We start from the raw sequence: 12,500 nt of genomic DNA, 5'->3' as shown, positions 1-12,500 counted from the left end.
CACACGCACACACACACACTGCCGACTGTCATCATCATCATCATCATCATCATCATCATCATCATCATCAGTGGCTCTAACCGCTTCTAAAGAGTTACTTTAACAGATGACGGAGGCGAACGGGAGCGCCGTCACGTCCCTGCAGGCTGCTGCAGACGGCCGGGCCCCGTTCCATTTCTTTGCCCTGGGACCCTGCGGCCTGTCTGTGGGGCTGCAGCGTGAGGCCCGTTCATGCTCTCATTTCCTCTGGACCGCCTCCAGCCTCGCGCTGCCCGTCTCACCGTGGATTCATGTGAGTGAGGTCTTTATCTGAGATGAACGGATGAAGGAATCATGGCCGGGACCCTGACAGACACCCGCCCCTCCCTGACATCAGCGTTTGGATCTGACTTCAGGATGACAGCAGAATCAGAGAAGAGAGCTGCTGAGTGACCAAACAGGTAATGAGATAAGGAGGTGGGGGGGTCGGGGGGGTCTCATGGGAGCAGCTTTGACGTGATTCAGACGAACGACCAGATTCGATGGTGACATTGTGGACCTGGTCCTGGTCACTCTTCCTCTCGGCCTCCTCCTCGCTCTCCTCAACAGAAAGCCTAAACTCCTCGACTGAGCTCAGCTCACTGTTAGCTCTCCTCCTGATTGTCCTTCAGCTGTGACGCTTACCGTCCTGCTTCGACAACACCTGCATCGCTGACTCGCAGCATGATGAGATGCAAAAGCAGCTTTGAGTCGTCAGCGCGAGAGGACTTCAGCTTAAAGGCTGAACTGCGACGGCTGAAGATTTACCCTCTGTTTTCACTGGATCGGGTTTGAATTTCAAAATCAGGACGACCAGTAGCGTCAGAGCAGATGTTCAGCCAATCGGGACGGAGCTGCAGCAGCTTTTCATAAATTCTTGGTAAGCCGGAGCATAAAGTCGTTCCTAAGCTCTCAGTAACGAGCAGCTGGTTTCAGACCAGTGATTTAAAGAGTCGCACCGTTAAAACTGAAGGAACGTTTCAGACGTCGAGGAGGTTTTTCTCAGTTTACGTCATTATCAGACGGCAGCGCGACCATCAACAGAAACCTCTTCCACCCCTCAGGGAGACATTAGCATGCTAACATATTAGCACTGTCAGTTAGCTCCTTCAGTTAGCATAAAGCATGTAACACAAGAAAGAATAGGTTCATATTAGCATATTAGCAACGAGCTGCTGAGATCAGACTGTTCTCCCTCAGAAGACCATGAACGCTGAGCGAAAGGTCCTCAGCTGGCTTGTCCTCAAGTCCACGCCGGAGCAGGTTGTCTTCATGTGAGGAGTTTAATGTGGACTCTGAGGCAGCGCTTTGTACAGACTGTGAGAACCTGTGGAAACAACCTGTGAGGACGACCTGTGAGGACGACCTGTGAGGACACTGCATCACTGCTCACAGAACCTGATGTGGGACGATGAGACGTCCAGAAGTGCAGTGATTCTGGACGTCTCTATCAGTTCTTACATTTTGACGTAGGGGTCGGAGAATCCGTTGACGTCCATGGCTGCCAGGTGGGCGCAGCGCTTCACGCCCACACAGAGACCCCCGCTGCGACGTCCTTCGCCTCCTCCTCCTCCTCCTCCTCCCTCCACGTCGTCCAGACCGAACGGAGGCAGAAACTGCAGCGAGAGGAGAAGACGACCTCGCTCCTCCAGACTGTGCAGCTGCTCGTTCTCCCACTGCGGACACAATCATCACATCAGTCCCATCAGCTCGGCTCAACTGGTTTACTCTGACCAGTTTGGTCAAATTTGATTGGTCGATAATTTGAGTCAGATTAGTGGAACCAGTTCAGTCAGAGTTTAGTCTGAGGTGGTACCAACAAATCAAAAAAGCATCAGAAGCTTTTCAGCCACAGATTGACTCAATGTCTTCGTCTGTCTGTCTGTCTGTGGTCCACACTGTTTACGTCACTTGTCCACATCAGTCCACACCAGAGTCCCTCTAAAACCAAAGATGCTAACTTTAGCATGCAGCTAATATCCAGGACTGAGGATGAACTCTGTTGACCTCCTCTAACAGGAAGATCAGAATGTGGACAGAAAACTACTCGCATCTCGCGTCTCACGTCTCATGTCTCACGTCTTGCGTCTCGCGTCTCACGTCTCATGTCTCACGTCTCACGTCTCACGTCTCATGTCTTCAGAAGAACAAACTCTTGTCTAAAAATGAAAGCCTGTGAATAAAAGGCGCTCAGTAAACGCCTCGTCAGGCAGAGGACCGTCCTCACAGTTCGATCCCCAGCAGAAGGTTTCACCTGGTTTCTGACAGGTGAAACCTTCAGCGTGAGCTGTTACAGGTGGAGCTGAGCGAGGCAGCCGTGAGCGGCTAATGAAGCTATTAAATCTGCTTCCAGCGTCGTCTGAAAATACTCGGCAGCTGGTGGGAGTCGAGTCTGAGTCCAACTATAATCCTATTTTCTACTGATGAGCTGGAAATTTAATTTGATCCTGAAAAACTCCCACAAACACATGAAGAGAGCAAAAAGCAGCAGCGGAGGAAGTATTCAGACCACGTTTACTGCAGTAAAGGTACTAATACAACACTGTACAAATACTCTACTCTACAAATACATGAGAAGATCAAACATCACGATTCCGCAGCAGAGATCAATAAACCACTAAATCAACAGATGATCGATCACTTTCTGTCGATCAGCTGATTGATTCATGGTTTCATTGAACGATTGAATCTTAATTTCTAAGAAAAAACATCAGATTTGATAAAGTCTTCACGTGTTTGTGTGTAAAAACTACAATGTCTCCCTCTGAGATGTCGTACAGTAGAAGAAGAAAGTATCATGAAAAGGAATACTCCAGTGTAAAAAGTACTTGAGTAAATGTACTCAGTTACAGTCCCCACGTCGTCCACCGTCTGCGATGCTGCGCAGTAAACACAGCAGAAGGCGGAGGATCGATAATGTAATCCTGCAGCTAAACAAAGAAGTCGAGGTCAGAAAAGAAGCAGATCGATGGCTTCGAGCGGGAGTCGGCGCAGCTTGGCAGGATTCTCTGCCGCCCACCTCCTATTGGTCAGATGATCCTGCGCTGGAGGAGACTTCAGCTGAGCAACGTTTACAGTCCCAGATAACGAGCCGTCGGTGCGGCCTCACAGATCTGACGAGAGACGCTCCTCTGCTGCAGGAGGCGTCGTCAGGCTCCAGGTGAGGGCTCCAGGTGAGGGCTCCAGGTGAGGGCTCCAGGTGAGGACTGACGGGTCCATCGGGGGGAGGCCGGTCCTCGTCTTTGAAGCGTTAGCGTGACGGTTTGAGCCTCGCAGGTCGTCCGGAGCTCCGCCTCAGCTGACAGCTGCTTCCTGTTTGATGGTTTCCAGAGTGAACGATGGTTCAGCTTCACTGAACCTGCATCAACTACTGTACCCAACTACACGTCTGAGGTACTTGTACTTCAGTATTTTAATTTTATGCGACTTCATACTTGTACTCTACTATGTTTTGGAGGCACATATTGCACTTTGATGGGAGAGGTTCTAGTTACTTTACAGACTCAGATTACTGACATAATCTCATGGATCAGCTGTAACGAAGCCCGTGAAGGTAACGCTAACCTGAACGAAGTCACTCTTTGTCCATCCTGTGTCTCAGTCTAATTCCTGGATTCTGAAGTAAAGGTCTGCATTTCAGTGACAAGCATCCAATCACAGGGCTTCAAATTTAGTCACCTTTGAATTCACTCTCTGATTCTGGGTCGATGTTGGATGAATTTGGAAACTATGGCAACACGTTTTGTTCACTGCAGGGCGCTGGCAGCTGAGGCTCATGGGTAATGTAGTAATTAGAGCCAAAGAACGTGACTTCTCCGAGGGCCAACTCATAAAAAGTCTCTGCTGAGAAAAACTGAGGAAAAACTGTGAAAGTGTGACTCAGGTGAGGTCACACCTGGAACGAGTAGCTCCTCCCCCTTCACTGTGACAGCTGACGTGTTTTGTCGTTTGCTTTCATGGACTCCAGCTGGACTTTTCTCACAGCTGTGGCTTCAGTTGATGTTCATTTAGTTTTATGACTGGCTTCATTCATGAGGCGGACACGTCCTCGCCTCCTGCTGAGCATCGACTCGCTCGACGGGTTCATGAACTCTGAACTCTGACCTGCAGTCATGAATCATGCAGCTCTGTCATGTGCAGCGGCTGGAAAACGACAGAGGCGACAGAAAGCAAAGCGCAGTGAAGGACGGACAAAAGACGTCCATGTTCGTGACGACGCCGTCGGCTGGTATGAACTCGCTCATTCATGGCTGCTGAAAATAATTAGACGTGTACAAATCAGGCTGAAGGCTGAACGACTTTAATCCATTTCTAATTAAACAAACAGCTTTAAATCCCGTCACAGTGAAACCGAAGCTGCTCTCAGATCAGCAGAGAAGCTCTCCGTCGCCCTGGGCTGCTGTGTTCAGGCTGCTCTCAGATCAGCCTGCACACAGTCATGAAGTAAAGCTCCTGTTTGTCAGCACACCTGGCCGCCTCCGTCTTCTTAAAGCACCTGTGAGGTGAAGGCAGGCGGCTAACGAGCTCACGCTCGTTAAACCACACAACAAAGCGCCGAGGGCTTAGACCACCGGACCACCAGACCCTCACTAATCTCTCAAAGGGTCTAATTGGACCCTGAAGACTGACTGAGCTGCTGGGACACGTGGCCAAAAGACACAAAGACTAAAGACCAGGGACAGCACACGACAGGTCGCTGCTGTTGCACCTGATGGAGGCCTGTTGCCATGGAAACTCATTTTTTTGGTTCCAGCAAGAAACAGATGACAAACAGAAAAGATGAAGATGAAGATGAAGATGATGTGTTTCAAGTTTTGCAGAGACGAAGCAGCAGACATCTGTTGTCAAAGCATGTGAACCAAGACCTGAACCAAGACCTACATGAAGACGTGCGAGGCTGGGCGCCTGTGAGACGGATGTCTTGTCTCCTGAGCATCAATCAGACTTTTGTTTCTTAGCTATTAGAATCACCTCTGAAATGTTTTGAACTAAATTGAGAGAAAATGATGTCTAATTTTCATTAACAGGAATAAACAGAGACACAGTTGGACTGTCCGTCCCTGTGGACATGTGGAGGTGTAGTTTGGTTGATGAACCTGACTGATAACAGAGGTTTGAGTTGATCAGTGTGAGGCGGCTCAGAGACTCCCAGACGTCTTTAGGATGTCCACGAGTCTGTCAGAAGAACGAGACGGAGGGTCATCTGCGGACGGTGAGATTTACTGGACAGACAAACAGACAGAGAGACAGACAGATGGACAGAGAGACAGACAGATGGACAGAGAGAGGGACAGGTGGACAGAGAGAGGGACAGATGGACAGACGGTCAGACGGACGGATGGACAGACGGACAGGCAGGCAGACAGACAGACAGACAGACAGACAGACAGAGACAGACAGATGGACTGACGGACGGACAGATGGACAGACAGACGGACAGGCAGGCAGACAGACAGACAGACAGACAGACAGACAGACAGACAGACAGACGGACGGACGGACGGATGGACAGTGTATAATAAGACTAACAGGGCTCCCTCCTCTGCATCCACATGGACGACAGGCAGTCTGACGAGAGGACAGCAGGAGCTCTTTGTGAAGACCACGGGGACATAAACGCTTCTGTCTTTGCACCGAGTCCACTTTGATCCGCTTCAGCTAAACCTGGTTCACGTGTCTGTCGACATAACGACGTGTGTGATACGTCTGTGTGTGAATTACACAGCTGGAGTGAGGAGGTGTTAGCTTAGCTTAGCATAAAGACCGTCCAGTGACCGTCTCTGAAGCCCCCTGATTCAATCTGTACGCACACAAAACGTCCAACAACTGTTTCTCAGCCAATAACAGCAGCTCAACCTCATTTCCATCAGACCGGCCGTCACTGGACGAGCAGCTTCAGGTGATCGCGATCGATCAGTGATCTGTCCTCTCAAAGCGTCTCTTTGTCTTCGGGTTGCCAGGTTTGGTGCCATCGTGTCCGGCAGTGCCGGGTGGACGGACAGAAGGCTAGCAGTTTCCCCCTGCTTCCAGTCTTTATGCTAAGCTAGGCTAACCACATCCTCTCTCCAGCTCCACTCCAAACACACACACACACACACGCACGCACGCACGCACACACACACACACACACACACAGAAGCCTCCAGCCATGGATTACAGTGTGAGGTTGGACGTGAGACACAAACAGGCCTGCAGCTCCACCCTGATGAATATTTGAAAAGTCAATCTGCCTGCGTCCCTCAGACCTGTCCTCCAGCCGCGCCTCGTCTGTGGGTCAAAGCCACGCTTCTCTGATTACTTTTCCAGAAAAAAAGGCTTCTTTTGTGTCATTTGAAGCTAATCCCTGGTAGAAATGGAAGGACGAAGCAGCTGAGGGACACGTCAAGGACCTGGTGTCCTCCAGGCTGTCTGTCCGGCTGCTGGACTCAGCTGTGATCTGCCTCCACACAAATTTCTCTCCCTGCTTTCACAGTTTTTCTCTCAGATATGAACGAGGGTTCGGTGTAAGCTGGGATGCAGTCAGACGCGTCGTGATGCTCAGTGGACTTTGACCTTTGACCTTCTCTCACCTCTGTTGTTTTCTTGATCCTTCTCAGCTCCTGTACTGATCAGCTCTGAGGCTGCGCTCACAGCTTCTCTCTTGGACTCACTGACCTTCACAGCGACTCGTTCTCTCTAACAACTCGTTCAGAGTGTTTGCTGCTGCTTTCCATCATCCATGTCAGTGCTGCTGGTGTCTCCTGATGGACGTCAGTGCTGCTGGTGTCTCCTGATGGACGTCAGTGCTGCTGGTGTCTCCTGATGGACGTCAGTGCTGCTGGTGTCTCCTGATGGACGTCAGTGCTGCTGGTGTCTCCTGATGGACGTCGGTGCAGCGGGTGTCTCCTGATGGACGTCAGTGCTGCTGGTGTCTCCTGATGGACGTCAGTGCTGCTGGTGTCTCCTGATGGACGTCGGTGCAGCGGGTGTCTCCTGATGGACGTCAGTGCTGCTGGTGTCTCCTGATGGACGTCAGTGCTGCTGGTGTCTCCTGATGGACGTCAGTGCTGCTGGTGTCTCCTGATGGACGTCAGTCCAGTTCTCTCTCTTTCAGCTCTGTCTCTGGTCTCCTCCACGTCCTGAGGGACATGTCCTCCAGCTGGTCTCTGACTGCGTCTGTTTGCTGCTCAGCAGGTCTGAACTGTGATTTCACAACTTCTTCTTCTCTGTTCCACATTTTTCTCATCCAATCATAAAACTGCACGTTTTCTCTTCATGTGTTCGTGCTTTACTTTCCAAAATGAAGACAAGAGTTCCTGTTCAAGATGATGTCCTGGTCCTGGTCCTGGTCCTGGTCCTGGTCCCTTCAGTTCATTTGACCACTTGATGGATCATGTCTCATTTACGTGGACGTGTCTGTGGTCCAGGTTCAGGCTCTCGTGCTGACTTCCTTCAGATGTGCAGGTCTTCTCTCAGCGTCCTCGCAGACGTGTCCTCTGTTCACAGGTGTGACGTTCAGACTCAGACCAACAATCATCACAGTGATCTTTGTCTGTGTGGCACCACCTCATTGGATTTAATGGCAATGAGAAGAAGGTCACCTCCCTCTGGTCACATCTGGACCACGTCTGGATCACAGACCTCATCCAGTCTCAGCTGCTGGATGACATTGTGTGACCTGTTCCTGGATTTCCACGGTCCCTCAGCCGATCATTTCACTGTCACGGGCGAAATCACGAGCGTCCGCTGACATAATGAACGACCTTCTCTGGAAACACGGCGGCTGCAGAGGGCACCGCCTCAGGTCTTTCTACGTCCAGGTTCATGCTGATCAATGACAGGGATCCTGCTGGTCACTGACTGAGGGGGGTCTGACAAAGACCTGGTTTGTGTCAGACTGCACAGTCAGTCCCGCTGAAGTTAAAGTAGTAATACTACAGTGTAGAAATACTCTGTCAGGTCCTTCATCAAAATGTACTGACAGCAACCAAAGACGCTCCTTATGCAGAATAATAAGAATAAAAGTAGCATTAAGTGAAGTATGCAAGTAAAGTACAAGTACTGTGGACTCGTACTTAAGTACAGTACTGGAGTAATACTCAGCTTTTATACTATACTATAATTTACAGCTTTTATCTTCGCACTCGGAGTTTTTTAGCAGTGGAAACGTGTCAGAGGACACTGACTGTGGACACATGCTCAGTGAAAGAGGTCCAAACTCCGTCAGAAGCGTCTGTCGCTGAGCTGCCTGTCAGACTGTCCACCAGCTGCCTGCCTGACACGAAGGAGGCGAAGAGGAAGAGGAAGAAGGAGGAGAAGAAGAAGAAGAAGAAGAAGAAGAAGAAGCTCTTCTCTGTAAACTGACTGAAATCCAGACAACAACGTCCAAACGAGTCTGAATGAATCCAACCACCACCTGTGTGTGTGTGTGTGTGTGTGTGTGTGTGTGTGTGTGTGTGTGTGTGTGTGTGTGTGTGTGTGTGTGTGTGTTCTGGACAGAGAAGACAGATGGTTTGAAAGAGGAGTGAGAGAAGCCATCCAAGTCAAGGTTGAAAGCCCGTCTCTGAACAGAGGGGGGGTCTGAGACACCACCTATGTCCCACATCAATGCTGTCCTTTCATCTCTGCCACAGAGATTCAAAACTTAGCCTCTGAAAATAAACAAAGCCATCCACACATGGCTCAAGGAGCCCCCCAGTGATGAGAATGGGACTCTAACGAGGCAGACGACGGTCGTTGACACCCAAGGGTCGCACCCTACCCGCCTTAATGGGGGGTCGTTCGCCTCACAATAGAGTGATAGCATCCTTGGTTTTGGGGTTGGCCTCACTCAGAGGATAAATACTTGAACCTAACACCATTTCATTGGACGAGAGCTGTCCTATCTCGTCTGGTGCGAATGAACTGATGAAGCCTGCTCCTCAGTCCAGTTGCGAATGATTAAATGCCCTGAAGCCAACAATGACCTGGATGAATGAGAATATTCACAGGCGTGTTGGAGAAAGAAAGAATTGACAGGACACGACAGTCAGACGTTCTGAGCAGATTCTGGTCTGACCTTCAGACTCGTCTTCACGTCCTCTGAAGGTCCAGCTTCAGTCAAACTGCTGCTTTGGTCTGTTTCTGTTTGGATTGCAGGTTGTATTTTCTGTCACAGAGTAGCTGAAGTGCTGCCGTCACCATAGCAATAGTGTGGAGTCTGAGCTGGTCCCTGCTGGTCCCTGATGGTCCCTGCTGGTCCCTGATGGTCCCTGCTGGTCTCTGTGGTGCTTTTAAATGCAGAGTACGAGTTCTCAGTTTGAGGGAAATAAACTCAACAAATAAAATGCTTCAAGGTTTGAGTAGTTTCCAGTTAGCAGTCGAGTGAAAGATTGAACCGGCTCCTCATGTGAACCAGTTCCTCGTGTGAACCAGTTCCTCGTGTGAACCAGTTCCTCGTGTGAACCGGCTCTCGAGGTTCTAGCAGCAGTGAGTCTTTCAGTTCAGTCTGAGGAGTTTCGCTGCTCGCTGTCCAGACTGGAACGAGTGCAGGACGTCGTCTGACTTACAGCAGGTGGACAGTGGACATTTTCTGACTCAGACGAGAAAATAAATATGAATGGAAAATCTTTTCAGGCTGACTGACGGATGGACTCTCGGCTGGTGGATTCAGGCTTCGTGCAGTTTTATCAGCCACAGCAGCTCCTCTCATCAGGGGAGTCTTTCTGAGTCCTGACGGAGCTCATCAAACCAACCTGAACCACCGGATGAGCCGACTGCAACCCAATCCCAGAACATGTGTGATCAGAGACGCAGCAGGTAGCCCCCCCCCCCCCCCCCCCATTACAACGTCTCCCTGTGGAGTCAAACACTGAAGACTTAATTAGACCACATGTCATCTGTCAAAATAAACAATTACACTCACTCACACACACACACACACACACACACACACACACACTCACACACACACACACACACACACACACACACACACTCACACACACACACACACACGTCTGTAATGACATTTATCTCTCAGCTTCACTAATAACATGAATAACGTTAACGCCTTCACGCTGTAACATGCAGCGATGATAACGAGCTGTGATGAGAGACATTAATAAAGACTGAAACATAACTAATAACCTGAATAATGAGCTGCTGCTGATTACGTTAATAACTGATCTGTAAAATGACCAATGACGTGAACACATGGACTAACGCGTCAGGTACACCTGAGGACGAAGGCGGGCTCAGTCTAATCGCTGCATTACAACGTGATGAGAAGCTAGTCCTCCTCAAACTAAACTCAGATTATTGATCTCTATGAAAACACTGCATCAGCTGTGAGAAGTCCAAACGTCTCAAACCTGAAGCTCAGCTTTCAAACCCAGAACCCTCTAAAGGAGCCGAGGACCAGAGCGTCATGTGATCTGTCTCCGTCTGTCTCTGTCTTCAGGCAGAAACCGGCTGGTTGAGTCAAGCTGTGACCTTTTGTCTGCTGCCACCACATCGCTCTGATCAGTGAACGGCAAAGAGACAGCACACTGTGACCTGCACTCATCGACAGACGGGTGGACAGATGGGTGGACGGACGGGTGGATGGACGGACTCTTACCTCTCTTAAGTAGCAGGATATTCCTCGAAGGGCTTCGCCCATGGCGGTCGGCGAGGGGAGCTGGGTGAGAGAGACGAAAGCCAAAAGAAAGGAGAGAGCAGATACAGTGAAGACACTTCTGTCCAGCCCGGTCTCATCACAGGTTGTCAAAGACAGATGCTTTGTCACGTCCTTCGAGGTCCCCGGTGGCCCCTGTACGAGACGCCAAAGCTAACGTCTGCACAGCAGCAGATTTAGAGGCTCAGATAAAAAGCACGTCGTGTGTCTTTATGAGACGTTGGGGGACGTGAAAAAGCATCTGTCTTTGATGATGGTGGATCAGGACAGGTCGATCTGTCCTGCATTAGTGAGAGTAAAGACATGACTGACATTCAGTCAGTGTGCATGTGTGTGTGTTACCGGGGGTGGATGCTCCAGGCAGGTGTGGAAATGTTTGGTCTGGTCGGGTTTCACACGTTTCAGAGGAACCCGGGACTCTCCGATTAACTCATTATGAGTCAACTTATCCTCATCACACACAGTCAACCTGCACAGGGAGGAGGAGGAAAGAGGAGAGGAGAGAGGAAACAGGAGAGGAGAGAGGAAAGAGGAGAGAGGAAAGAGGAGAGGAGAGAGGAAACAGGAGAGGAGAGAGGAAACAGGAGAGGAGAGAGGAAAGAGGAGAGGAGAGAGGAAACAGGAGAGAGGAAACAGGAGAGGAGAGAGGAAACAGGAGAGGAGAGAGGAAACAGGAGAGGAGAGAGGAAACAGGAGAGGAGAGAGGAGAGGAGAGAGGAAACAGGAGAGGAGAGAGGAAAGAGGAGAGAGGAAACAGGAGAGGAGAGAGGAAAGAGGAGAGGAGAGAGGAAACAGGAGAGGAGAGAGGAAAGAGGAGAGAGGAAACAGGAGAGGAGAGAGGAAAGAGGAGAGAGGAAACAGGAGAGGAGAGAGGAAACAGGAGAGAGGAAACAGGAGAGGAGAGAGGAAACAGGAGAGAGGAAACAGGAGAGAGGAAAGAGGAGAGGAGAGAGGAAAGAGGAGAGGAGAGAGGAGAGGAGAGAGGAAACAGGAGAGGAGAGAGGAAACAAGAGAGGAGATAGGAAAGAGGAGAGGAGAGGGGAAACAGGAGAGGAGAGAGGAGAGGAAACAGGAGAGGAGAGAGGAAACAAGAGAGGAGATTGGAAAGAGGAGAGGAGAGAGGAAACAGGAGAGGAGAGAGGAAACAGGAGAGGAGAGAGGAAACAAGAGAGGAGATAGGAAACAAGAGAGGAGATAGGAAAGAGGAGAGGAGAGGGGAAACAGGAGAGGAGAGAGGAAAGAGGAGAGGAGAGAGGAAACAAGAGAGGAGAGAGGAGAGGAGAGAGGAAACAGGAGAGGAGAGAGGAAAGAGGAGAGAGGAAACAGGAGAGGAGAGAGGAAAGAGGAGAGGAGAGAGGAAACAGGAGAGGAGAGAGGAAAGAGGAGAGAGGAAACAGGAGAGGAGAGAGGAAAGAGGAGAGAGGAAACAGGAGAGGAGAGAGGAAAGAGGAGAGGAGAGAGGAAAGAGGAGAGGAGAGAGGAAACAGGAGAGGAGAGAGGAAACAGGAGAGGAGAGAGGAGAGGAGAGAGGAAACAGGAGAGGAGAGAGGAAACAAGAGAGGAGATAGGAAAGAGGAGAGGAGAGGGGAAACAGGAGAGGAGAGAGGAGAGGAAACAGGAGAGGAGAGAGGAAACAAGAGAGGAGATTGGAAAGAGGAGAGGAGAGAGGAAACAGGAGAGGAGAGAGGAAACAGGAGAGGAGAGAGGAAACAAGAGAGGAGATAGGAAACAAGAGAGGAGATAGGAAAGAGGAGAGGAGAGGGGAAACAGGAGAGGAGAGAGGAAAGAGGAGAGGAGAGAGGAAACAAGAGAGGAGAGAGGAGAGGAGAGAGGAAACAGGAGAGGA

The 12,500-nt window shown here is 50.2% G+C and overlaps 1 protein-coding gene across 1 annotated transcript in view; it reads right to left on the bottom strand.

The window, feature by feature from the left end:
- The window catches only part of doc2a (double C2-like domains, alpha), a 40,007-nt gene that overhangs the window by 7,850 nt on the left and 19,657 nt on the right, over window positions 1–12,500 (bottom strand). Inside the window, exons 6-8 of the mRNA XM_070980300.1 lie at window positions 10,997–11,123; window positions 10,598–10,657; window positions 1,480–1,694 (exon numbers count right to left, since the gene is read on the bottom strand). Coding sequence (XP_070836401.1) covers window positions 1,480–1,694; window positions 10,598–10,657; window positions 10,997–11,123 — 402 coding nt within the window. The remainder of the gene's footprint in view (window positions 1–1,479; window positions 1,695–10,597; window positions 10,658–10,996; window positions 11,124–12,500) is intronic.

This window comes from Chaetodon trifascialis, chromosome 15 (genome assembly GCF_039877785.1).
Source record: "Chaetodon trifascialis isolate fChaTrf1 chromosome 15, fChaTrf1.hap1, whole genome shotgun sequence".
In the NCBI taxonomy this organism is placed as follows: Eukaryota; Metazoa; Chordata; class Actinopteri; order Chaetodontiformes; family Chaetodontidae; genus Chaetodon; species Chaetodon trifascialis.
The sequence above is the reverse complement of the archived record's forward strand: the minus strand, read 5'-3'. Positions and strand labels throughout refer to the sequence as shown.